General features: G+C 41.7%; 1 protein-coding gene and 1 non-coding gene across 11 annotated transcripts in view; both read left to right on the forward strand.

Annotated features, from left to right (window-relative positions):
- SMARCA2 (SWI/SNF related BAF chromatin remodeling complex subunit ATPase 2) overlaps window positions 1-24,403 on the forward strand; it is a 224,096-nt gene extending 199,693 nt beyond the window's left edge. For all 10 annotated transcript variants that reach the window (XM_074394738.1, XM_039461271.2, XM_039461275.2 and 7 more), the window contains 5 exons: window positions 12,832-12,937; window positions 13,384-13,485; window positions 17,159-17,291; window positions 22,143-22,285; window positions 23,543-24,403. In XM_074394738.1, the coding sequence (XP_074250839.1) occupies window positions 12,832-12,937; window positions 13,384-13,485; window positions 17,159-17,291; window positions 22,143-22,285; window positions 23,543-23,578 (520 nt within the window). In that variant the 3' untranslated portion in view covers window positions 23,579-24,403. The remainder of the gene's footprint in view (window positions 1-12,831; window positions 12,938-13,383; window positions 13,486-17,158; window positions 17,292-22,142; window positions 22,286-23,542) is intronic.
- LOC120360741 (U7 small nuclear RNA) lies at window positions 7,782-7,843 on the forward strand. The gene has a single exon (XR_005577167.2). It is a non-coding gene; the product is annotated as a U7 small nuclear RNA (small nuclear RNA).
- Window positions 24,404-27,939: the final 3,536 nt, after the last annotated feature.

Here is a 27,939-nt window from a genome sequence, read left to right on the forward strand (position 1 = left end):
CTCTGTCAGTCTTAGATGACAGAGCACGCCTCGCTTCTCTGAATTATGCACAATCTATTCTGTAAAGTGTCTCAGGTAGTACTTGTTGTTTTCAGGTTTTCCTTCCATCGCTTTTGCACATTCTGAGATGACGTGGCCTACTTAGGCTTCTGTGTCTCCTTGGTGAGCACCATCATTAGCCCAGGGTCCTAAATGTGAAATAATACGCACGTTCCCAATCCTGTGCCTTATTGCCGACACACAGTCAAATACAGAGTCTTCTCAGCACACTCCTGAGTGTCCCTGCAAGGCAGCTGTTCATCTGCCTCCTCACACCCTGTCTTCCTGAGGCCCTTGCGCTGCTGGCCTGGCCTGGCATGCTGCAGGGTGGACTGTGTGCCCTGCCTCCAGTCTCTTTCTGTCCTGCCTTCTCTCTGAGGCACCTAACTGGTCATGTCATATTGTAACTTTACAACTCTCCACAGTGGCCCGTTGCCTACCTGGTGAGGACCAGACTTCTAAGAAGATTGTAAGAGAATCCTATCTTCCACAATGTGAACCTTCGGATCTTCCCAACATTTTTTCCAACGCACCCATCCCAGCTCTCTTTATATTTCAGACATTCCAGATAATTTTGTGTATTTCAAAGACAACACCTGCACTTCCACCTCTCTGTTCATCAGTTGATGGGTTTATGCTTTTCCTTCTCTGCAACGCCCCGATCCCCCACCGACTCTAAAGCAGAATGGGGCAGTGACGCTGAGAAGGGATTTATACATGGGCAGGCATAGGCTGTGAATGCCGAACGGTGCTGTCTACACCTGGAGGGAGATCTAGAGGGATAGATGGTCTGCCCAGGATCTGTGAAACCTGGCAGCTGCTTCCCTGCTGCCACACAAAGGGACACCAACATAGCAGTTTCAAAAATCCTCAACTGAAGAGGCTTCCCTAGATGCTTGTAGAAGTGCCCAAGACCTCAGAGGGCGGTTTATGTTCATTTCCCACGGAAGATCATGAATTCAGCGTTCTATTGAAAAGGAATAGAGCTCTGGCAAGCGGAGCTGACTAGGTAGATGGTGTTCGGAACCCAAATTGGCTGGTGCTTGGAACACCCTCTATGTGCAGGCTACTGTAACAAAGCACTTTTTCCTGTTTAAGTTTTATAACTTCCTGAGGTGTTTTTCCCATTTTACAAATGAGGGGCTAAACTCACAGTAGCACTGCCTTCCCAAGATCACACACACCTCCAAACACAGGCATTTCTGTGTTTGACAGAAGTAGGAAAATCCCTGAGGGGTTAGGAAATTCATTTTCCTCCCATTTTGTGTAATTTTTTTGGAATGCGGTTCCAAACATAACCACATGTAATCTTCCTAACAAGGCAGGTCGGTGAGGAGACGGATGCTTGGCAAATAAAATGACTTAGGCCAGGTCACCCAGCCTAGGAAGAACGAGCCGGGCGGGGATGAGAACCCAGGTCTTCTGACTCTAGTGTTCTTTCTACTCTACCGCAGGTGTAACGTGGAGAAGGTGCTCAGTAATTCTCAGTTGGAAATAGAAGGAAATAGGTCAGGATCTGTCTCAAATTCCCCTGTCTGTAAATACAGGTATCTCTCGGTACATGAAACAGATCAAATCATAGAATCGACCTTTGGAAGCAAATTTCTTCAGTCACCTCCTGATCACCCCTACTTGGAGTGGGAGTTAGAGGCACAGATATTCTTAAACACCTGTCTTGGCTTCTGAAGTTGTTTGTGCTGTTTTAATCTGGCTGTGTCCATTCTATACGTACACTTCTTACAAGGGTATTGGGTGCTACTGGAAAGCCCGCCCTACCTGCAGCATCTTGGAGATGGGTTTCTGTTGCTTCCCCCTCCCTCCCAGTGCAGCTTCTGTTGTATGCTCCTTGGACCTCTTTACCTCTGTGCTGTCTTGGTTTAGAAGCTTAACAGAAAGCACCTGTAGTGACTTGATCTCCTGCGAGACATGAAGAAGCGTGCATGTTCACGCTGTGTCTGCATTCCGGAGTTGATCACGGCGTGTAGAGGGCAGTTGCCGAGTTGTCTCTTGTTTGTGTGATGGGTTGGGTTTCAGGGTGTGACTTGTGGGCCTCCCTGTTGTGTGTAGTCCCAAGCATCTGAAGCGAGTCTCCTTTAACCTCTGTATGCCTTTGCTTCTGTTGTGTAGAAAGCAGAAATGCTGTTCTAGAGATAGCGTGAACGTTAGATGACGCTGGTTGAGCTGGAGAGATGGATGTGCATGATATGCCAGGGCTAGGAGCTCTTATTAATATAAGATAAATAACATTTCTTTCTCCCTTTCAATCAAGCTGTACTTAAAAAACATGTTGATACAGTGCTTTACCATCCATATTTCAGTTCTTTCAGCTGACCCAATAACAATCCAACGTTTTTTCCTCCAGCATAGGATCCAATCCAGGACTGGAGAGAGAGAACTGAGGATGTATCCTGTATTTCAGAATGAACACAGATCACTGGTTGTGTCAGTTCTTCTTTACATAAGGAGATTAAAAACTAGGGGTGATTTGTACTTGCCCATTTCTGTATGGCGATGAAACTGTTGGGCAACATTGTCAATTTTTGATATTTCTTATTGCAGTTCAGTAAACAATGACTAAACCTGGAAACCAGGCACGTAAACGATAGTGTCTACTAAGCAATATCAGGAGTTTTGTTCTGTATTCGCCATTATAAGAAAGCACTCAGTCCAGATTCTGACTTGGAGATTGAAACAACAGATAGTTGACTTTATAAGTTTGAGCAGTTTAAATAATGTATCAAGTTGGGTAAATACTTCCAGCCCTAAATACCTAGAAAGAAGGCCTTATGGCTAAATGGCATGATGTAAGCTAAATGCCCAGCCCAGGAAATAGGGACAGGCACGAACGTTCCCTCTTTCCCCTCTTCCATTAAGACGGTCATGTGACCATGAAAAGTAGATTGATAACTTTAAAGGCTATTTATTCCCAGTCCCCAGTGCCATGCCCGGGCTTTTTGAGGGGAGATGATATGACGGTTTATGATTAGGACCTAGATAAATTCATTTTCACTAAAGACATACTTAAACTGCAGTTTCCAGAGGCGTAGCAAGGGGCTTGGCGTTAGCTTCCTCAGGGCTCTCTGGAGTTTGTCTTGTCCCTTGCTGTCCGTCACACACTTCCTTTCCCCATAAGCCTGAGCTGACAACATGGTGTTTGGAGATTGTATTATGATTCATTAACCCTTTCTTCAGAAGAGTTTTTAAAAAATCTTTTCTTCAGTGGTCAAAAGAGGCTCCTTGCATTATAAATAGAAAAAAAATGAATAAAATGGAGCTATTTAAAGTGCAATTGGGGGCTGGATGCGGTGGCTCACACCTGTAAAACCAGCACTTTGGGAGGCCAAGGCGGATGGATCATCTTAGATCAGGAGTTTGAGACCAGCCTGGCCAACATGGTGAAACCCTGTGTCTACTAAAAATAAAAAAAAATTAGCTGGGTGTGGTGGTGCGTGCCTGTAATCTCAGCTTCTCTGGAGGCTGAGGCAGGAGAATCGCTTGAACCCAGGAGGCGGAAGTTGTGGTGAGCAGAGATCATGCTATTGCACTCCAACCTGGGCAACAGATCAAGACTCCCTATCATAAGTAAATTTTTTTTTTTTTTAAAAGCACAATTGGAAAGAGCCATGTCAACAAATAATACAAGTAACTAGTATGAATGATGTATATGCACAGGGTGTGGCGGGAAGGGATGGGGCAGGAGTGGAGAGCGCTTCTTACTGGCTTTGAGCAGAGTGGGAATTTCTCAGACTGGTGAAGGGAGGATGGGTGGGAGGGGCGGAGCTTTTGTTGGTGTGTGCGGGAATGCGGGGCATAGCCACGGAGACATGGAAGGCAGGCCCACCTCTAGAGACCACATCGTCTCAGTGTGATCAGCTCATTGGAGACAAGGAAAGATGGGAACAGCCTGGGTGAGACTGGAGAAGCCTCAGAGCAGATCCAGGAGGGCCTTGAACACCAAGCGGAGGAATTTTGGTTTACTCTTTTAGGAGCAGGGTCCTGAGCTCAATCTGTGGTCATTGCAGTGACTGTTAGGAGCACTGTTTCAAGGAGACCAACGGAGGACACATCTGCGTTCTGTACATGAGCGAGTAGTGACCAGTGTGTGATGTCTGTCATGTGGGAGAGGGGAGGCGACACCAGGCAGCCGAGATCAGCCCTGCAGTGCAAAGTAGAGAGCCAAGAGAGGATCATGGGGACACAGTCAGATTTGTGTTCGGAAATGTCATTGATAGTGTGTGAAGGATGGGTTGAAGGAGGCATACGTTAGGAGAATGTGTCAGGTGGAGGAGGATAGTCTTTAAAATAAGGAAGTGGCAGTAGGTAGGAAGACATGGAATAAATACTCAGAAGTAGGATTGACAAGATTTAGGGGCAGTCTGGATGTGTGAGGAGAGGAGGAGGAGGAGGAGGAGGAAGAGAACTCACATAGCTCTTGGATCTCTGCCCTGAGTGATCAGTTAACGGCAGTGCCATTTACAGAAAGGCAGGTGGCAGGAAAGTTGGTATGTGTGAAGGCACTTGTATGTATGTCTGTGTGCACATGTGCATGTGAGTAGTCACCCGGCTCTGCACACTCCATCACAGGACAGCTGAATTCTCTTCTTGGCCATTAGTGGCCCTTGAAGTTGTCATTATGTTGTTAGTATTGACTGCTCCTTCAGGACCAGCCAACAGGCTCTTTTAGGCAAAATTTATTTTTAGCATCAGACATCTTGTGTTTCTTTAAATGATGGCAAGAGGCTGTAATGATAGCTCTCAAGCCCAAGCACCTCTGCATTTAGTGGCTTTAATTTCATTACAGAGAAATTTCCATGAAATAATAGTGTGACCAAGTAGATGCACTTTTAGGACATTTTAGGTGTAGGTGAAGCACCTTTCTTCATTCATTCTGTTTCTGATAGTGTGGACCCAGCATCAAGCTTGACAGTGTGATTTTTATTTTTATTACGTTTATAGACTTGCATATGTTGATTGACAGTTTATCTGGCAGAATAGCAGCCTCCTGAGGTCAGAGCCTTGTTGTCTGGTGCATGAGCGTTTAGTGATGCTTCCCAGACTGAGCTCTTCCAACTCTAGCCTTCCTACTCCTTCTTGGAGATTCCCAGTACTAATTAGAGGCCCTGGGAAGTCTTGCTGGAAAGCCAGCTGTTTAACTGCTTAACCCAGCATTTCCCAAACTTAACTTGACCAAAGAACCCCCTTTTCACAGGACACTTACTAATCCACTAAGCTGGTGTTCTGTGGAGCACACTTTGGGAAATGCTCAGTTAGAGCCCAAATATGACATTTAGTGCAAAGAGAATCTGCTCAGGGAGATGTGGACTCCAGTGCTTTATTTTGCCCTCATTACAAATATTGATACTTTACATGTTTACTGAAACAGGCTGCTTTGACTCCTGGTGACTCGATACTTATTTATGGTGCTCAGCCAGTTATACCCACATACAGCAGGTGGGCAGCCCACAAATAAACTTAGTCCGTCTGTTTTCTGAGAGACAGAATGCCTCACCTAATCTTCCAGCATTAGCCTGGCCCTGAAGCCCCTCTCTCCAGGGTCTCTGCCTCTCAAGCTCCAGGCCAACACCAGCATAAAAGACCCCTCTCTGAAGGAAGGGAAGGAGGCTCAGCTGGAAATAACAAAATGGATTTTCTTACAGGGCTGACACACTGTTTTCCAAACCACTCTGTAAACGTTTTGATTAAAAATGGATTGCTCTGAGAGATCACAGTTATTTGGATACATATATATGTCCTTGTATATTCATGGGGAAAAAAAATCTGTCTCATTCCTTTAGAATCATACGTAATATGTCTTCCTTGAGAATTTACTAAAATGGCTATTGTAGGGAAAAGCAGCACTCCGGTGCCTGCCACGACCCTCCCATTTAACAAAGCAACGTGTGGGACTTGGGCACAGATGGAGAGGCATTTGATTTTGTTTGTGTGCAGAAGCTTTGTGCTTTTTAATTTGGTCACAATTCAGCTAAAAGCTTTGACGCATTTTACCATTAAGAGACGGGGAGGCAAAGGCTGGGCACGCTGGCTAACGTCTCTAATTCCCAGCACTATGGGATGCTGAGGCAAGCGGATAGCTTGAGCTCAGGAGTTCAAGACCACCCTGGGCAACATGGCAAAACCCTGTCTCTACAAAAATACAAAAATTAGCTGAGTGTGGTGGTATACCCCAGTAGTCCTGGCTTCTTAGGGGGCTGAGATAGGAGGATCACCTGAGCCTGGGAGGTTGAAGCTACAGTGAGCCCTGATTGTGCCACTGAAGTCCAGCCTGGGAAACAGAATAAGACACTGTCTCTCCCGAACAGAAAAGAAATGGGGAGGCAGGAAAGGATCAAAGGACAGTATAGTCATTGCAAGGGAATATGGATTCTTACATTTTGAAAGACAGGCACACTTGGAGTCATGAACAGGTCTGAGGTCTACAAGGCAAGCTGGCAAAAACTGGAGAAATGGCTGGCTAAGGAAGCTGCAGGTCATCCAGTGTCTGTCTGTCATCACATTTAGTCAGGTGGGGCAGTGGAGTCCTGTACCTGCACTCGCTATTATGGAATGTCAAGTTAGAAAAAGAGGGTCAGAAAGTAGCCATCCTAAGCCAGTATTTCCAAAAGTCAAGTGATAGCTGACCAGTCTACTCAAAAATATTTCTCCAAAATGCTTGTCCCTCCCTCACACACAAAAAACTCTTCTCTGGATCTCATGTCCTGTTTCAAGCACCTTTGCTTTGTAGTAACAAATGCAATGGGAGAATTCTAAAGAAATACACAAAAACAGCAGATTCTGATGGTCGCAACAGATAACATATTAAAACTTTTATGTGATAATTCTGTTTGGCTTTATGTGATAGTTAAAAAGTGCCAGTTGTTGAAATATGCTGTTAATGGTGATGTAACTAAAAGTTGGGCATGTGATTGGTAAACATCATTTCTTCAGAAAAATAGAATTAGAGTGTTGACTTACAGCACTTTCCAATAAAGGTAACCCAATTAAAGTGTTTGTTGGGACCTACTTTATTTATGGATAAAATGGTTCTGAGTTACATTCAATCGTAACTCTTTGTTTTCTTGAATGAGAATACATGATTATTTTTCATTATGCTTCTACATATCCTTCTGGTCCTTTTTCAATGCCTTTTTTAAAACCTTGCTGAAGTTGTGCTGTACTTACAATTTGATATCCTGTGGTTTTTTTAATGATGTAACAAGCATTTATTTCTTTAAAACACGTAATTTTAGACTCTCTTGCATTCTATTACTTGTCCTTTCCACAACTGTTAAACGTTTTGGCTGCTTCGAATTATTTTAAGGAATCCTCTAATAAACGTCTTCATGATTATCTGTTTCAGCCCAGAGTATATTACCAAAAGTAAAATCATTTATCAGAGTGTGATTGTTTTTAAGACTCTGGACAAAGACTTGGTGCCTTATTGAGCTTGAGTGAACCTTTTCAGTCTCCTAATATGGAACTTTGTCTTGGTAACTCAGGGACATGATTTATCTATAGTCCTTTACAACTGTTAGGGTGATTTTTGTTGTTGTTGTTGTTGTTGTTGTTGAGACAAAGTCTGGGTCTGTTGACCAGGCTGGACCACAATGGCATGATGTCAGCTCACTGCGACCTCCACTTCCTGGTCTCAAGTGGTCCTCCCCGCTCAGCCTCCCAAGTATCTTGAGACTACAGGCACACACCACCATGCCTAAGTTTTGCAGTTTTTTATAGAGACGGGGTTTCAGTGTTGCAGCTCTTTTAGAATTTATCTAGCAGGCTTTCCAGTTTTTGCCAGAAAGCCCCTCTCAAAAAAAAAAAGACACGGGGTTTCTGCATGTTGCCCAGGCTGGTCGTGAATTCCTGAGCTCAAGTGATTAGCCTACTTTAGCCTCCCACAGTGCCAGGATTACAGGCATGAGATACTGTGCCTTACCGTTGGGGTGATTTTAACAGCTACTAATTCCATGACCAAAAAGAAGTCTCCTCCCATCCTACCCTGTTTTGCTGTTGCTTCAAGAGTCTCGGTCATTATATTTCCATGCTTGTTAGGAATTATCACCAATCAATACTCAATAAGGCTGAGATGAGAGATCGCACTAGCAAATAATGGAATGCAGATGCTTTTAACACCTGCTTCATGACTGCCTCAGTTTTCTTCAGGCTCTCTTGATAAGTAGGGGCACTACTGTGGTTTTGTAAATTCTTCAATGATATGTACTAAACTTCATGGGAACTTGAATCTGAAAAGCGGCACACTTCACCTACTGCCCTGTAATGTTGACCCAATTTTTAAAGTTTTCTTCCCAAATGATTTTGCTACGTTTGATTCCTTTAGGATTGTGATAGCTTTTCTGTAAAATCCTTCCAACCTCAAGTGAGTCTTCTAAATCATGACATTTTCTTACTGAGGCAAGACAGTCACATTTTTACCTTTATTAACTAATATCAACAAAATTTATTTCGGCTGTGGTTAAGATTTCTTCCTCAGCCGTATCTATTAGGAATTCCGGTCAACAGGTCAGCTTGGGCAGGTGAAAAAGAAAAATCCTAGAACAAACAAAAGACCCTCACTAAATATCAGTTTTGGTCTGGTCCTGGAAAAAAAAAAATTAAAAGATATAACTAGATTTCTAAATGTAGTTTTTTTTTTTTTTTTTTTTTTTTTTTTTTTTTTTTTTGAGACGGAGTTTCGCTCTTGTTACCCAGGCTGGAGTGCAATGGCGCGATCTCGGCTCACCACAACCTCCGCCTCCTGGGTTCAGGCAATTCTCCTGCCTCAGCCTCCAGAGTACCTGGGATTACAGGCACGCGCCCCACCATGCCCAGCTAATGTTTTGTATTTTAGTAGAGACGGGGTTTCACCATGTTGACCAGGATGGTCTCGATCTCTTGACTTCGTGATCCACCCGCCTCGGCCTCCCAAAGTGCTGGGATTACAGGCTTGAGCCACCGCGCCCAGCCCTAAATGTAGTTTCCTAACTAGCATATCAGCCTTCAGCATGCCTCTAAGAGGAAAATGTAATCAAAGCTAAAGCTGACATTTATGTGAAGTTTATAATGAATGGAGTCACCAGTTTAGTGTCATAGCATCGATGTGGAATTACTGTTGCCTTTTGGTTTGTGGAGGTAATGAGAAAAAGATTCCCAGATGAAGCACAACAACTTAAATCTCAGTAATGTGTGTGTCTAAGCCGTGCGCACAGGAGTTCAAACGACCACTTGCACAGTGGCAGGTGGGGCTTTTCCATCTCGTGCTCTATGGTATCATGGCCACGTTGCTGTGTCTGTTCACTTCCATGCAGAGGAGAGGTAGTTGTCCAGCAGCACCTGTGAACTGTAAGTCCAGTGAGTGCCTTTAAACTTGTATTTCAGGTTGTACCCCTCCCCCAGTTACCCCATATGTTATCAAAGCCGTACCTTCTAGTCTGAGGTATATCATTATGTAAAACCCATCTGATGTCACAGGCCATCAGTGGTCTTGGGGACCCCTCCCTCACTTTTGTCTGGGAAGTAGTGCACCTTCCAAGTAGCAATTTCTGTTTAGGCCTTAAATTATGTAAAATGACATAATGGAAAACACCTTGGGGTAGGATAAGCTTTTTAACAGAAACAGAACACCTTCTGTAAACACCTTGGTACAATTAGACCATTGTTCTGTACTTAGAAAGGAAAAAGGCAACTTTCTGGCCGTAGGTGCAGGGGGAAGAATCCACCACATTTGAAAAGGTGTATTAAAAAGACCTCCCTCAGCTCCAGTGAGAGGAAGAAATGCCAAGAATTCAAAACTCTGTCAGACTTTTTCACTTCCTTGTTCACTTTTTTTTAAAACCTGTAATTTAGGGGAAAAAAATTACTGAGCAAGTGTTTGTGCTACCCCAGTGCGTTCTGTAGGTGATGTGGAAGCTAGGTACTGCCCAAGACCTCCTGACTTTCTCTGCTGAAGCTGGCCATCCAAGCCCTTGCTGTGGTAGGGAGAGGGACGGGTTGATGTGTGTAAGAGATTCCCACCCTGTGGGGAAAAAACAGTAACAGACTTGGAAGAATTAATTTCTGAGTAGGGAGAGGACTGAGAGCAAGTGTAGCTGATATTTAGGAGAATTTCCTTCATTTTTATGGACAATGGGTTCTTGATCCTGGACGGATAATGAAATATTTGGAGAGGAGAAAAAAACACGGAGAACCTTCCAGCTATGAAGTGAGAGAGAGGTCAGGCCTAGAGACCTGGAATGGGTCATAAAGTGGGGATTGGCCATGAAAAGTAGGGGTACACAGGAGAGACTCTGGCCTGACCAGAAGAGAAGGTTGGTGGTACCAGTTGGGTTTGTAGAGAGGGAGGACATAGCCTGGAGGGCTTTGGAAGCCAGATTCTGAGATATTTCGATGATGAAAACAATATAGTCCAGGAAGTCTTCGGTGGAGAACTTCCGTCTCCTTCTTTGGCCCTTGTTCTTAATTCTTAGAAGTGGAAAAAAGAAAATGGCACCGGCGTATTAAGTCCAGCGAGCCTTTATTTTTTAAGCAGAACAAATGTGTTTATTTCTCATTTTACAGTATTGGCTCCAAATCTCAGAGCATTCAGCTGTCTTCTTTAGGAGCATAGAGAACTCTGGACTTGTCTCCTTACGGGGTTTAGAGTTTTTAGGGCCTTAGTGAAGACAGAGATGTCATACCAAGATTGTTGTAGCCATTTTACCCCTTTGAGCTTTGTTGATTATTGGTCCAAACTGCTTATTTCTTATTTCACCAGTAGCACGGCTGAAATTAAGAGTATGTCCATCACAGGTGTACAAAGCAAAGATGTGCTTGTAATCCGTCAACAGAAAAATGACACCATCTGTTGGCAACGTAAAAAATGACACCATGAAGATGTCATTGAGGGAGGGTCAGGTGTTAAATCTGCAATTACAAAGAGGTCTGACTTTTGGGTTGCTGCTAGGTTATAAAGAAGGCTAATTTTAAACAAGTTGCCCATAGAAACTGAACAATTCCTATCTACAAATTACACTCACCACATTTCATATGCTCCTTTCCTAAAAGGTAAAATGTTTGGGCGTATAAATCTTAGAATGGTAGGAAAAAAACCGACCAGAAGGTGTGGCCTGGGTTGAAGGTGATGGTAAATAAAATGGTTTTTGCCATATATTTTGTGTATACGTAAGAGAAGTACAAATGCATTTCTCAACCTGGAAGGGGCGTGCGGGGTAGGGGTGGTTGAAAGGGTGAGAGAACACCTTGGTTCTTGCCACAGAGATCCAAAAATCCAGTTCCTGAGTAAACTGCAGTCGTCTTAAACCTTGTGTTCGCCCCTGATTTTCATATTTATGAGGCCCATATGTGCATTAAAAAAATAAAAACAGTGACCCAGTGTAGCAGAAAAACTAGCCCATCTTTGATAGAGGATTTTCGGCTAATTTATGCAGGCCCCTTTGCACTTCAGCATTTTTCCCACTGGTTGCTAAGCAACCGTTTGAGTTACTGCGCATGCCTTTTTTATGATAACTGTCATTATGATTACTTTTTAATTATACAACTGGGACTGTGGATTAAAACAGCATATTGTCACTCACGCTTTGCCACTGCCTTCTAGTATTCTCACAAGCTCCTAGAATCACCTTCTGAAATCTTCATGGCAGTGGTTTATGATTATTTTCTGATATTTCTGGCTTCACAAAGGAATTAGAGATGGCATCCTAAGGGGAGTGAGATTTTTGTGAAAAATGACTATATCACACACCACAAGCTGTTATTGATCTGAGTAGGCCAAATCAGATATTAAGATCTTGAACCTAAATTATGAATTTCTTTGTTCCTTTAACCAGGTCTGCTTCCAACAGTGAGGGCAAAAGCTTGCACTGCTTTGTAGCCGGTGTTTCAAAATTGCAGAAATGTTAAGCAATTGTTGCTATTAAACCTGATTGCAAATAAACCTGCCATTTATTTGGGGGACGGCACAGCACTATTCTCAGAAGTGTGAAGCATCTACACTTGTGAAACATGTTCTTTTTTCACCTAAATTGCTCCATACACCCAGAAGGGCAGTTAGGCAAGAGGAAGGGATTCCTCTAGCAAATAATAATAAAGGTGTGTGTGGTTTACAGTATGTAAAATACCCTAAAAGGATTAAGACCAAGAAGATGGTCGGTCACCAGGTATATATGAAAGCTTTTCACTTGCGTTTCCAGAGTATACTCTAACATATTATTTTGAGTTATGTTCTTAATACAAGGTGAATTGGAGAACAAAGGAGTATGGAAATAAAGTTTGAAATAAAGTATAGAAATAATTAGTAAATACGTGTATGTGTGTATGTCTATGTATATGTATGTATATGTATATGTATATGTGTGTATGTATATATATGTGTGTATATATGTGTGTATGTATATGTATATGTGTGTATTGTGTATATATTTATGTATATATACATATACACACATATACACATGATAATACATACACACACACATTTAAAAATGAAATTTTTCGCTAACAAGGATACTTTAAATCTATCAAAATAAAGAGATGTATTTGCTCTGAAAGGGAAATCCACAGTGGACTTCTCATGTATGTGACAGAAGTGGGGACCAAATTGCATTTTACTGTGATTTTGAAGTTAGCCCAAGGGACATTCATCCCCAGTACAGTTTGTGGGATTTTCCCTGACTTAAAGAGCTCCATTTCTGTATGCATGGCATGTTATTTGCTTTGCTGACATTTTGTGAAAGAAAAGTAAAACCTTTCCTCAGTAGTGTTTGATGTGGCTTGTTTTTGTTTGTTTCACCCATCCTACAGTTCAGGGCGACAGCTCAGTGAAGTCTTCATTCAGTTACCTTCAAGGAAAGAATTGCCAGAATACTATGAATTAATTAGGAAGCCAGTGGATTTCAAAAAAATCAAGGTAGATATTTTGTTCTTTATTCTTCAGGTAAATAAAGGAGCAGTGTAAATTCAATGAAATGGTTATAGGTGGAGCTGACTGCCACTGATGCCCGCCCGGGGCTCACCACAGGAAAAGTTGGGATGTCCTTGTGCTTTTCCATGAATATATTACTTTATCACGTTGAGAGCTCATGTTATATCGCATTTTACTGCAGACCTTTCAGACTCCCTGCTCCTCCCGCCCCCACTGTTGCTCTTATTTCCCATTTATGCTCCTCTTTGCAAAAAGGAATGATAGTGGGAGGGTGGATTTGGTGAATGGCGCCCCCTGGGGTTGCGCAGTCCCACGTCCCTGGCAGGCCTTTATGCTGTGAAGACAAAGGGAAAGTCAGGCTTTGTTAACTAAGTAATGATTGCTGTATTTTCCTCTCCTTTTTTTCTCCATTTTCTCCAAATTTCCTTTAGGAAAGGATTCGTAACCACAAGTACCGGAGCCTGGGCGACCTGGAGAAGGATGTCATGCTTCTCTGTCACAACGCTCAGACATTCAACCTGGAGGGATCCCAGGTCGGTCTTCCGTTGTCTAAATGTTCTTTTTAAGTAAAATATTTCATTTTCTACCTTTTGAATCATTGCTAGTAGCAGAAGAAAAATAACTAAACACCTGTGTTCCATGCTACCTGTGATAGAGGCTTTGGCATTTTCAGATTACCTTTGAACCACACCTGTGCTTACACCTACTCACACTTCCCTTCAAAGCCTAATTTCTTTTCTTTTTTTTTCTTTTTCGAGACAGAATTTCACTCTGTTGTCCAGGCTGGAGTGGAGTGCAGTGGTGCAATCTTGGCTCACTGCAACCTCCAGGTCCCGGATAGCACCCACCACCATGTCTGGCTAATTTTTGTATTTTTAGTAGAGATAGGGTTTGAGCATGTCGGCCAGGCTGGTCTTGAACTCCCGACCTCAGGTTATCCACCCGATTTGCCCTCCCAAAGTGCTGGAATTATAGGCATGAGCCATCAAGCCCAGCCTTAAATCGTGTGTGTGTGTGTGTGTGTGTGTGTGTGTGTGTGTATATATATATATATATATATATATATATATATATATACACACATAATTTTTTTTTTTTTTTTGAGATGCAGTTTCACCCTTTCACCCAGGCTGAAGTGCAGTTGCACTATTTTGGCTCACTGCAACCTCTGCCTCCGAGGTTCAAGTGATTCTCCTGCCCCAGCCTCCCGAGTAGCTGGGATTACAGGCACCCACCATCATGCCTGGCTCATTTTTTGTATTTTTAGTAGAGACCGGCTTTCACCATGTTGGCCAGGCTGCTCTTGAACTCCTGACCTCAGGTGATCCACCCACCTCAGCCTCCCAAAGTGTTGGGATTACAGGTGTATGCCTGGCCTCAAAGCTTATGTAGTAATTAGAGGAGGGATTCGAGTAAATCACCAAAGGTAATATTGAAAGGCTGGTAGTACCATTTTTGCTTTTTGAGATTATATATTTGATTATATTATTTCCATTATTTTTCTGATTGTACTCTTGCATCAGGAGATGAAACTACTAGAATTTAAGACAAAACAATATAGGAAAAAAACCACTGTCTCTAATTGCTTTTTCAAAATCCTTTTTTCAGCCCAATTGCAATTCTCTTTACTCCCCTTCTCCATAGTAACAAGTCTAAGAGTATATAAATGAACTGAATTTATTAAAATAACCAAAGGGGGGGCTCTTTCATTTTAATTCCACCTCAATTACTGTCACCTTTTGTAGGAATTTTTTCCTATCTGTATTTCTGGCCTGATGCCTTCAAACCCAGGTGCCTTCACATCCATTTCAGTTATCAAACAGGAGAACATAGACATCCTCAGAATGGGCCTTGAACAGACTTAAACGTTTACAAGTTGATAGCAGTAGTATCTTGACCAAAACAGGAGGTCTTGAAAGCAAGCCTTCTGTTACTCAAGACACTCTCCAAAGAAAGTTAAGCTGGAAGCCAGGACATAGAAAGTAAAAGAATCAACAAAGAAGGTCTTGTGAATGACAGTTTATTTTAGTCTCTGGATGGATTTTTGGATTCTTTATGTCAATGTGGCATTATTATGATAGGCATCCAGTCCTCTTTTCTGCAAGCTTCCTGTCTATTTTCACTCTGACTGTCTCACAACTGAAATGAGGTGATAAGTGGCCTCTTGACTGGTTTGTCCCCCAGGCTATCTGGACCCTAGTTTGTCTTTCTCTAGCCCTCTTCTTATCCTGTTCCTTTACTGTCCCTCCTCCCAAGCTTTGAGTTTCCCCTGCACTGTCTAGAATGAATTTCCTCCCTGTAGACTGCTTTCTGAAGTCTCTCCTAAGTCTTTAGCTTCATCTACTACTCCTCAATCTAAACAGTCCATAGTCCATTCAGACTGATACCGTAGTCAGCCTGCTTCCCCAGTTACATTTCTTTTACTCTTTAAGGTCATTCTAGACTCACATGTATTGTAAGATATAATACGGAGAGACATTCTGTATACCCTTTGCTTCTCAAGATGGAAACATCTTGCAAAACATAGGACAGTATCTTTTTTTTTTTTTTTTTTTTTTGAGATGGAGTCATGCGCTGTTGCCCAGGCTGGAGTGCAGTGGTGCGATCTCAGCTCATTGCAATCTCCACCTCCCGGGTTCAAGCAATTCTCCTCTCTGTCTCCTGAGTAGCTGGGATTAAGGCACGCACCACTACGCTCGGCTAATTTTTGCATTTTTTTAGTAGAGATAGGGTTTCCCCATGTTGGCCAGGCTGGTCTTGAACTCCTGACCTCATGATCTGCCCGCCTCAGCTTCCAAAAGTGCTGGGATTACAGGTGAGCCACTGTGCCCAGCCCAGGACAGTGTTAACCAGGAAATTAACATCAATACAATCCCAGATGCATCTCTTTTATTCTTTCCTCCTCATCTTTCTCATTTGTTTGCCTTTCTTTCTCAGCACTGAAGGAATTCTTCTCACCTTTAAGATCTAGCTCAACTCTGATGCCTCTGACAAATTCTGTCCTGATGGTCCCATCCTGTGTGTCTCTTGCAGGTCATTTATTCTGTCATACTCATACTCGCTGCCTGTATCGTGCACTTGGTGCATACCGCAATTTGTTCAGTCACTTTTTTGAGTGTGTAGGATATGTTCCTAAAGACCAGGGGTTATTTTATTTTCCTTTAAATTTTTTTAAAATTGTGATGAAAGACCTAACAGACTTTATCATTGTTCTCATTTCTAAGTATACAGTTCAGTAGTGTTAACTATATTCACGTTGAGGGGCAACAGATCTTTAGAACTTTATCTTGCAAAACTGAAACTCAGCCCCTGGCAACCACCATGGCTCTTTGTTTCTATGAATTTGCCTATTTTAGATACAGTATTTGTCTTTTTGTGACTGGCTTATACACTTATGGACCTAGTATAATATCCTCCAGTTTAATCCGTGTCATAGCGTGTGACAGGATTTCTTTCCTTTTTAAGACTGAATAATATTGTAACATGCATAGACCACACTTGCTTACCCACTCATTTGTCAATAGACCCTTGGGGTTGCTTCTACCCCTTGGCTATAGTGAATGATGCTGCTAGGAACATAGGTATCCCAATGTCTTTTCAAGACCCTCCTTTTGATTCTTTATCCAGAAGTGGGGCTGCCAGATCATAGAGTACTTCTATTTTCAGTTTTTTGAAGAAAAGGCCAATTTTTGAACTTATATCTTTCAGCACTTACCCAGGGCCATGCTTAGATATGTGTATATACTAAAAATAAAGGGTTGATTGGATGAGTATTGTCTGCTACTGAGAAACTCAGTAACGAGGAATAGCCCCCACTTGTTAGGGGCTTTGCATTTTAAAGAAGATTGCTTTACCACAGACTTATTGCAGTATTGGGCAGAACAATTCAAATAAGAAATGTGGTATTTAAAAATACTATTTTTGATGTCAGCTTTGAGGATATTTTATCTACTGTTCTCCTCCAAGCATCCATACTTTGAAATAATTCCAACTGCATTTAGACTTTCTCCTCTATGAATGTGTTTGCCTGTTTGGGCTTGGTGTTTTTGCTGTTGGGTTTTCATGTGGGGCTAAAAGCGAATGGTGACATTTCTACTAAAATTCCTGTAGAGTAAGCTGGTGTGTTGCATAAGGAAGAGTTCACTGTCATGGTACATCTTAGGCCCTCAGCTTGTAGTTTTAACAGATGCCCCTTTGACCGTTCAGATCTATGAAGACTCCATCGTCTTACAGTCAGTGTTTAAGAGTGCCCGGCAGAAAATTGCCAAAGAGGAAGAGAGTGAGGATGAAAGCAATGAAGAGGAGGAAGAGGAAGATGAAGAGGAGTCAGAGTCTGAAGGTAAGCCCGGACATTTGGGTCGTCTACGTCTTTGCCCATCTTACCTGCATAGCTGTCTCCACAGATGCTCACAAAAGAGGCTTTAGAGTGGGGGAGATCTGGATTGGAGCCCTGAGTCCACTTTGTCCTTGCTGGGCAACCACAGGCCATATACTTCATCCTGCTCACGCTCAGTTTTCTCATCTGTAAAACTGAAGTCATAAAAATGACCTCTAAGCATGTAAAATGTGTAGCACAGGCCGGGCTCATAGCAAACACTTACTCTTTTATTTCCTTATTTTTGAGACAGGATCTCACTCTGTCACCCAGGCTGGAGTGCAGTGGCGCCATCTCGGCTCATTGCAGCCTCCACCTCCCGGGTTCAAGTGATTGTCCTACTACAGCCTTCCGAGTAACTGGGACTTCAGGCGCCTGCCACCATGCTCGCCTAATTTTTGTATTTTTAGTAGACACGGGGTGTCACCATGTTGGCAAGGCTGGTCTCAAACTCCTGACCTCAAGTTATCCACCTGCCTTGGCCTCCCAAAGTGCTGGGATTACAGTCATGAGCCACCGCACCTGACCTGCAAACACTTTCTGAATATTAGCCCACTCATGTTTTCTACCAACACTGCTGTAAATGCCAGCTATCTTCTATTCTTGAGCACAGTGGTTCTCAAACTTGGAGGGCTTGAAGAGTATGCCAGGGTTGGATCCAGTAGCCTGTGGCAGGGCCTGAGAGTTTATATTTCTGGCAAATTCCAGGGGAACTGATGCTGCTGGGCCCAGGACCACACTTTGAGATTCCCAGCTTTAGAAAGTAATTGTCAAACTGAGTTGGAACTGTGAATTTTACAGATTTTTTATATTTTTGCCAGGGGGAGAGGGGTGATGAGGGGGTACTGATTTCTGTCTTTAAAATTTTGATATTTTATCATGGACTTTGGGGCATTCATATTATGACCTCTCAGGATATTAGTTGATTCCTGGATTTTGGTGCCCCTTAAATTTTACACTCAAGGTGAGTGCCTCGATTGTTTTGCCCTAGTTCCAGCTCTGACTGATAACCCAAGTATTCCAGACGTTAAGGGTGCTGTCATAAGCTGAAAATTTCTTCCTAGTCGGGCATACTGACTGCTAACTATAATCAGAGCGCTTTGGGAAGCTGAGGCAGAAGGATACCTTGAGGCTAGAAGTTGAAGACCAGCCTGGATAACATAGCAAGACCCTATCTCTACAAAAAATTTTTAAAAAGGAAATAGCCAAATGTGGTGGCACGTGCCTATAGTCCCAGCTACTCAGAAAGCTGAGACTGGAGGATTGCTTGGTCTAGGAGTTAAAGGCTGCAGTTAGCTATGATCATACCACTGCCCTCCAGCCTGGGTAAAAATAACATAATAAATATTTTAAAACATGTGTGTATTCACCCTATACCTCCCAAAATAATAAATCCTAGTAGTTATGGTCTGCTATGTAAAACAGTAAAATGGGGTTAAGCGGGGCATGGTGGCTCATGCCTGTAATCCTGGCAGTTTGGGAGGCCAAGGCAGTTGGATCACTTTATTTTATTTTTTTTTTTACGATGGAGTCTAGCTCTGTCCCCCAGGGTTCGGTGCAGTGGTGTGATCTTGCCTCACTGCATCCTCGGCCTCCCAAGTAGCTGGAATTACAAGTACGTGTCACCACACCCACCAATTTTTTTTTATTTTTTTATTTTTTGTATTTTTAGTAGAGACAGGGTTTCACCATTTTGGTCAGGCTGTTTTTGAACTCCCGACCTCAGGTGATCTGCCCACCTCAGCCTCCCAAAGTGCTGGAATTACCGCTGTGAGCCACTGCGCCCAGCCTGGCATCTATTTCTTTAGACGTCCCACATCTTTCCATTTTCATTAATAGGCAGGCCTTTTCATCTCCAGTCTCCTCTTCCTGTCGTAAGCTACTCCACCCAAAACCAAGGACCCCACCTCATAGCTCGTTAAGCAGCAGACATCGGGTGTAGCAGAACCTTGTGTACTAGCATTTGCCAACCTTTGCCGCATTTGGGACGGAGGAAAGGCAAATGCTACCACCACACTTCACTTCAAAACAGCACAGCTGTCTTCTCTTTTGTTAGCTTCTGTTTCTGTGGGAGATGTGGGTCCCTCTGCTTCACAAAAGAAGTCTGGAACGTTATCATCTCTAAGATTGCTTCTGGAGCTATTATTCCTTCTATGACAGCATCTATTTCTAGATGCCTTGAGAATCATCAAATATGGTAGTCTAGCGAAGCTGGCTTGAATGAGAGACCCACATTTTCAGTGCCTTCATCATCAAATACCAAAAATGGTATTTGATGGATACCTATCCCAAATAGCTACCATGGAGCAGATTGTGTTTGTTCCTTGGGATATGTACCTGTATCTGTGAGTACCCTTAACTCTTCCAGGTGTTTTCATTTGTATCCCCAGAATAGTCCTGTGAAGGTGGAAATGGATGCAATCTTTCTTAAGGCTAATCTGGCAAAGAACTGTTAGAAATTTACCATATGGACATGTCCACCATACCTCCCTCAAATTCTGCCAAGATGCATTGAAATAGGCTCACAACAGCTTTGTTTATACTAGCAAAAAAAAGCAGGAAACTTCACCCCTCCTCAGTACGAGGCTGGTTAAGTAAATTATAGTACACCATGAGATGGAAAATTTTCAGATATTTAAAAGAAATCGGCAGGTATGTGTGAGCTGATACCTATAAATGTCCCACATATGTGATTAAACTGCCAACTATAGAATATGGATATGTATAAAGATCCCTTTGGGATAACTATGTAAAGAATTCAAATATTTACGTGTGTATATATACATATTTGAATTCTTTATATTCTACACAGAAAGACTTTTTATAGACTATATGTAGAATTTCGCACATACACAGAGAAATGGATGTGCTTGCAGGTATGGAAATAGTTTTTTTTTTTTTTTTCCTGGAAATAATTACAAGAGAGTTGTAGGGAGAGAGACTAGGAATGGGGGAAGGGAAGCATTCAGAGTGTTTCTTTTTTAAAAATATTAACCCAATCCAAAGAAACTAAGCACTTTGAAAAAAGATTTGACGACATGTCAACAAGAATACACAATTTAGAGAGGAATATAAGTGAATTGATGGAGCTGAAAAACACAATAGGAGAACTTCGTGAAGTATGCACAAGTTTTAACAGCCGAATTGATCAAGCAGAAGAAAGGATATCGGAGGTCGAAGACCAACTCAATGAAATGAAACAAGAAGACAAGATTAGAGAAAAAAGGATAAAAAGGAACGAGCAAAGTCTCCAAGAAATATGGGACTATGTGAAAAGACCTAATCTACACTTGATAGGTGTACCTGAATGTGACGAAGAGAATGAGTCCAAGCTGGAAAATACGCTTCAGGACATTATTCAGGAAAATTTTCCCAACCTAGTAAGGCAGGATAATATTCAACTCCAGGTAATACAGAGAACACCACAAAGATATTCCTCAAGAAGAGCAACTCCAAGGCACATAATCGTCAGATTCACCAGGGTTGAAATGAAGGAGAAAACACTAAGGGCAGCCAGAGAGAAAGGTCAGGTTACCCACAAAGGGAAGCCTATCAGACTTAGAGCAGATCTCTCAGCAGAAACCCTACAAGCCAGAGAGAGTGGGGACCAATATTCAACATCCTTAAAGAAAAGAACTTTCAACCAAGAATTTCACATCCAGCCAAACTATTTTTCCTTCACTTGTGAAGCTTAAAGTTTTTTGTGAACAAGCAAGCACTCAGAGATTTCATCACCACCAGGCCTGCTTTACAAGAGCTCCTGAAAGAACTACTGCACATAGAAAGGAACAAACAGTATCAGCCTTTCTAAAAAATACCAAAAAGAGCATCAATATAATGAAGAATTTACATCAACTAATGGGCAAAATAGCCAGCTAATATTAAATGGCAGTATTAAACTCACATATATTATTATTAATTCTAAATTTAAATTGACTAAATCCCCCAATCCAAAGACAGGCAGGCAATTTGAATAAAAAACTAAAACCCATCAGTATGCTGCATCCAGACCCATCTCACATTCAAGGATACACAAAGACTCAAAACAAGGGATGCAGAAGGATTTACCAACCAAACAGAGAGCTAAAATAAATAAATAAAAAGCAGAAGTTACAATTAAGCAACAAAGATCAAAAGAAGCAAAGAAGGACATTATATAATGAAAAAAGGATCAATGCAACAACAAGAAGGGCTAAAGATCCTAAATATATACGCACCAAAGACAGGAATACGCAAACATACAAGACTTATAAAGAGACTTAGACTCCCACATAATAATAGTGGGAGACTTCAACATTAATATTAGACAGATCAATGAGACAGAAAATTAATAACCACATCCAGGACTTGAACTCAGATCTGGAACAAATAAATTTAATTAACATTTATAGAACTCTCCACTTGAAATATACAAAATATGCACTCTTATCAGTACCACATCATATTAACTTAGAAGTTTAAACGAAATGTTGCTTGGCTCCTTGTTTGTTATTCTCTTCCCTCATTTTCTTTTAGTTCTCCATTATTAAGACTATTATAGGCATACCCATATTTAGATTGCATTCTAGCCTGGGCAATAAAGCAATACTCCCATCCTCTCTCCCTCTTCCTCTTTCTCTCTCTTCTTTATTCTTTTTCTTATTAAAAAAAAAAAGAAGAAGAAAAGAAAAAACATGCAGAACAGGCATGAACTGCAAATGTTCTGGGCACTCTGGGATGTTTGTGTTGTCTGCAGGTTGGTGATAGTCTTACCACCTCTCCAAAGATCTCCTTGTGATTACTTATTGCTGTCTATTTTATTTGCTTTGGTTTTAGCAAAATCAGTCAAGGTGAAAATCAAGCTCAATAAAAAAGATGAGAAAGGCCGGGACAAAGGGAAAGGCAAGAAAAGGCCAAATCGAGGAAAAGCCAAACCTGTAGTGAGCGATTTTGACAGCGATGAGGAGCAGGATGAACGTGTGAGTATAGCCGATGGGGAGGAAGGCGGAGATGCCCTCTCCGCTGCTCACTGGTCTCTTCCATTTCCATGCCCCTTCACCCTTTTTGCTTTATTACCCAGGGGTGGAAATGTCAGGATTAGTGAGATTTCATTATTGAGGGATGTGAACGGAGCTGTATGATTTAAAACAAAGAATTGGGGCTTTGTTTATTGCTTTTTAAATAGTCTTCAAAAATGAAAAACTACTAAATCAAGTTCCTTTTTCCCCCTTTTTAATCTTCCCAAATGCTTTCTTATAAATATGGTTTTCCCCACAGCCAGTTAATATTTTATAACCATCACACCCAGCATGGTGCCTGGTACATAGCAGTAGATTAGATGGAAGAATGAGAAAAAGTGTTATGACGTCAGAGTTACTGGCTCAAGTTGCTACTTAAGGGACTGTGTAAAAACTCATGACTTTTTAAGTAAGTACCCAGGGGTGTTATTTTTAATATTTGAAAAATTCTAGGAGCATCTATTAAGCCAGACCTTGAAATAGGTACCTTCCTGTGCGGTAGCCTCTTAAATACTGATGTCAGCATCGTGAGATGTTAGAAATGGTTAGGTTATGTTTGTTTCACTACAGGTCACATACAGAGGTAGAATTCGGACCCAAGTAACATAACTCAGTCTAGTGTGCTGTCCCTGACTGGTCAGCAAGGTCGAAGAGTGGGCAGAAACTCCCGACACCTTGCCTTTTGAAGTGCCCTTCATTTCATCCATTCACTTTCCAGAGGATGGTTTTCTGGCACCCACATTATTTTCTTTCTGGAAAGATACATTTCCCTTTTAGCGTACGTGCTACTTTGATTTACCTTCATCATATGACCATTTTCAGAATTATTCTCTTACTCCAGCCTTAACCTGTGATGCAAGCATTTTCAAATACATTTAAAATACTGCATTTTCTATAGAAGACCTAACATGCAGGGTATTTTTTTTTTCTCCCATGAATTTTCTAAAACCTAGGGCTGGAAATGAGAAAATACTCACTATAAACCTTTCCAGCCAAAGTGAAAGGGCACAAATACTAGCACAGAGGGTGGACACATCTTCCCAGCTTAGAGGCTGTTGACGCCTCTTTAATGTGTTTCTGTGCTCCTACGGAAAGAGATTTGGAGGGTTGTTGCCAAAATGTCATTTTTTCTTACTAGCCTTTTAATGGTTTGTTGTTGTTCTATCTTCTTTTTATTGCATGTGATGTTACTTCATTTTATCTTATTTTTACTTTTAGGAACAGTCAGAAGGCAGTGGGACTGATGATGAGTGATCGATATGGACCTTGTTCCCTTGGTAGAACTGAACTCCTTACTCCCCTGTCGCATTTCTACCCAGTGAGTTCATTTGTCATATAGGCACTGGGTTGTTTCTATATCATCATCATCTATAAACTAGCTTTAGGATAGTGCCAGACAAACATATGATATCATGGTGTAAAAAACACACACATCCACAAATATTTGTAACATATTGTGACCAAATGGGCCTCAAAGATTGAAACAAAAAAGCTTTTGATGGAAAATATGTGGGTGGATAGTATATTTCTATGGGTGGGTCTAATTTGGTAACGGTTTGATTGTGCCTGGTTTTATCACCTGTTCAGAGAAGATTTTTGTCTTTTGTAGCACCGATAACCAGGAGAAGCCATTAAAAGCCACTGGTTATTTTATTTTTCATCAGGCAATTTTCGAGGTTTTTATTTGTTCGGTATTGTTTTTTTACACTGTGGTACATATAAGCAACTTTAATAGGTGATAAATGTACAGTAGTTAGATTTCACCTGCATATACATTTTTCCATTTTATGCTCTATGATCTGAACAAAAGCTTTTTGAATTGTATAAGATTTATGTCTACTGTAAACATTGCTTAATTTTTTTGCTCTTGATTTAAAAAAAAAGTTTTGTTGAAAACGCTATTGAATATTGCAATCTATATAGTGTATTGGATGGCTTCTTTTGTCACCCTGATCTCCTGTGTTACCAATGTGTATCGTCTCCTTCTCCCTAAAGTGTACTTAATCTTTGCTTTCTTTGCACAATGTCTTTGGTTGCAAGTCATAAGCCTGAGGCAAATAAAATTCCAGTAATTTCCAAGAGTGTGGTGTTGGTACTTTCCTAATAAAGAGATAATTTAGCTCAACAAATGCAGCCTCTTTCTTTGAATTCTGGAGGACTGAAACCCTTGTGTCTGAAGTGGCAGTTTTCTGGAGAGGGCTGGGCAGGCTCTTGCTGCAGAACACTTGAGAGGAAAAAAAAAGAGAGAGGCTGAGAGAGCCAGTCTCCTTGGAGTGGTCCAGGTGTGTCACCAGGGAGCCTGCTGCACCCATGACATTAAACTATTCAACAACAGAAGAGATGCTGCCATGGATCAAGCCCTATGAAGTCCCTGCTCAGCCTTCAATTCTGTTTCTTAGTCAGAAAATCTCTATTGCTATTTATGTCTTTTGATTTTGAAAGGTTTCAAAAATATTCCATCGAAAGACTGGTTCAGTGAACACCTGTATACCCTCTAACTGAAATTCAACAATGATTTATCCCTACCCTGTTATTTTACCAAACCATTGGAAAGTAAGTTGCAGTCATTATGATACTCTGCAGCTAAGAATAAGGGTATCTCCTAGCCAGCCACAGTCCTGTATCACACCAAAAGGATATCTAATAGACAAGCCATAGTCACATTTTCCCAATTGTTCTAACATTATCTTGTATTTGTTTACGGATATGGAACTGGAGAACTTGAAAGATACAATCTTTCAAGATATAGGATCTTTTCAAGGCTCACACTTTGATTGTAATGTTCGTCTCATTATCTTTTTTAAAGGTCTCAAAAAAATAGCACAAAGGTGGGCACAGTCTTCCTTAAGAAACTGGTGAATGGATAGGATCAAAATGGGAGCGTTTTCCTTCAGAACTACTGGGTTGGTGAAAGCTTCCTTTTTTATGCACATATGCAGATCTATGGACCATGTGGCAGCCCTCTTGTTAGGCTCTAGTCTCTCGGAGCCCATCAGCCTAGTTCTTTCCAAGGTCAACGTGTAATTCCGGCACTTTGGGAGGCCGAGGCGGGTGGATCACAAGGTCAAGAGATCGAGACCATCCTGGTCACCATGGTGAAACCCCGTCTCCACTAAAAATACAAAAATTAGCTGGGCATGGTGGTGCGTGCCTGTAATCCCAGCTACTCAGGAGGCTGAGGCAGGAGAATTGCCTGAACCCAGGAGGCGGAGGTTGCGGTGAGCCGAGATCGCGCCATTGCACTCGAGCCTGGGTAATAAGAGCGAAACTCCGTTTCAAAAAAAAACAAAACAAAACAAGAAAGCTAAGAGTATCTGGCTATGTACTGGGGGTTCCTTTGATTACATTATTTTAATCAATTACAAGAACCAATGTGAGGAAGGCATCATCCTTGTTCCTGTTTCACAAATAAAAGATGATGCAAAGAAGAGATCGAAGAGCAAAGGGCTGTGCACTAAAAGCTGGATTCTGAAGTTAGATTTGTTTGACTCCAGAACCCATATTCCTTTCGGCTTCCCCACCTCCCTCCACTGAGTGAGGCCTGAAACTGATCTTGTTGATAAGCTTCAGGCGCCCATTTGCCTGGCACTTACTGACAAAATTGGCTTCACAGACAAGTCCTGGCTCAGCCTTCTAGTTCCCATGGCTAAGGTGGGCCTTTCCACTGAGACCCAGTTTTCTTGGCTGGGCCCTGCTACTCTGGCTCTTCCTTCACACAGTCCTCTGCAAGGGCCAGGACGGGGTCCCTTAGGTCCCAGCTACAAATGGTTCCCAAAGGCTACTGACTTAGATATCACTACGCCATGAACCACCCATCAGATATAATGCTGTAAGCATACTTAGTGACCAAGGTCACGTTTGCCCCACCTATTGATAAAACCAAGAGTTTGCTGAGAAAGAAGTGTTTAGGTCTCATCATCTGTATAGGACAGAGTATGCTTGGTGTGTGATTGTATCTTCACGTTCTCCAGTTCCATATCCAACCAGACTGGCATTTCTTCCCATGTGGAGAGTCTACAGCCACCACCAGTGCCACCTGAAAAACAGTCTCCTGACTGTCCCCTATCCCAGCCTGGCCTCTTAGCTCTAGTGTTAGCTCTGTGGACCTGAGGTGGCACACATAACAGCTGGGTCTGCCTGAGTTAGGCCACCAGCAACACAATTCTCAGTGAGACTATTTTCATAGGTCAGACCTTTAAAATGGCCTGTTCTAAATATGAACCTCTTAATTTCCCATGAGAGATACTTTATAGCCAGAATATACTGGAACCAGATTTACTGTAACAGGAATATAAACGTTTAAAAAGACCTTTTTCCCTCCTAAGGTTGCTTATTTATCTTTAAGTGTAATTTTTTAGATGAGAAACTAGGATCATGGCCCTGAATTGGGAGTCAAATGTGTGGGTTATTCTGGGTTTTGCCACAGCCTTATTTGAGTTTTGATTTCCTCTATATAATGTGAAGAATTAGTGAGTCATCCTGTAACTGCAAGCTAGGTAGTTGAGACATACTGTTGTGTTGTCAAAGGTTTGCATTATGTTAGAAAAAATTACTTATAAATTAAATGTCATTGAAACATCCAGAAAGATTCTCAAGATTAAGAAGTAGACTGGAGGTGGCCTTTAAGGGCCCTTCAAGCACTCAGTTTTGAAATCAGAGTGTGGTAACCAAACTAGCAGCATCAGCATGACTTGAAAACATTGCAAATGCAAATTCTCACGCCTCATCCCAGACCTACCGAATCAGAAACTCTGAGATAGGGGCTCCCTAACAGAACATGCCCTCCAGGTACTTCTGATACATGCTCAAGTTTGAGAACACTGGTCTATCAGGCTTTTACTAATCTCTATTATTTCATGCCTGAGGAACAACATGAGACCAAGCTGGCCTTGATTTAGATTACTGGTACAGGCATATATACCCAACACACAGGTGTCATCCTAGTAAAAAGAAAGTTAACATCAATGGGAATAACAGGAAAGGCTGAATACTTTTTTCTCTCTCTGAAATAGTGTTTCTGTTGTGTACATTACAAGGCAGCAGTCTTCATTTGTGCTTAACTTAACCTTCATTCAGAGTGATGTGGTATAATACGGGTGGGGGGGAAATATCTTTGGTTTACTTAGCAGAAAGGTAGAGCCATACTCTCCCCTTTATGAATAAAAGTTTCCCGCAAGAGTTTTATATTATCAATCTTATTACACAGATATCTTGAAGAAATGGGCAAATCTAATCCTTTTCTTAGAATTTACTAAGAACCTGCATCAAACTAGATAAAGTACAATTTCTATTCTTATTTATATATACTGTCATATAGTGTGTGAATCTGTTTTGCTTGGGGAGGAGTAATTAAAAAAAAGACAGAGCATAGGGTGAGGAATAATGGCTGGTAGGGCTAGAATTGCTAAACCTTGGTCCAGGTGAACTGTATTCATCCCTGGTGTTTAGGACATTGAGCTTCATAGTGTTCCAGATGCCTGAGCCCCTTTATGCAAAAAGGAATTTGTGTTCTGTGTTACTTTCCATAAGGGCTAAGTTGAATAATACAGGCAACTAAGTCTAGAGACTACAGGGAAGCAAGTTTTCTGTTTCTAGACACTGATTTTTTTATACGT

This window comes from Saimiri boliviensis, chromosome 2 (genome assembly GCF_048565385.1).
Source record: "Saimiri boliviensis isolate mSaiBol1 chromosome 2, mSaiBol1.pri, whole genome shotgun sequence".
In the NCBI taxonomy this organism is placed as follows: domain Eukaryota; kingdom Metazoa; phylum Chordata; class Mammalia; order Primates; family Cebidae; genus Saimiri; species Saimiri boliviensis.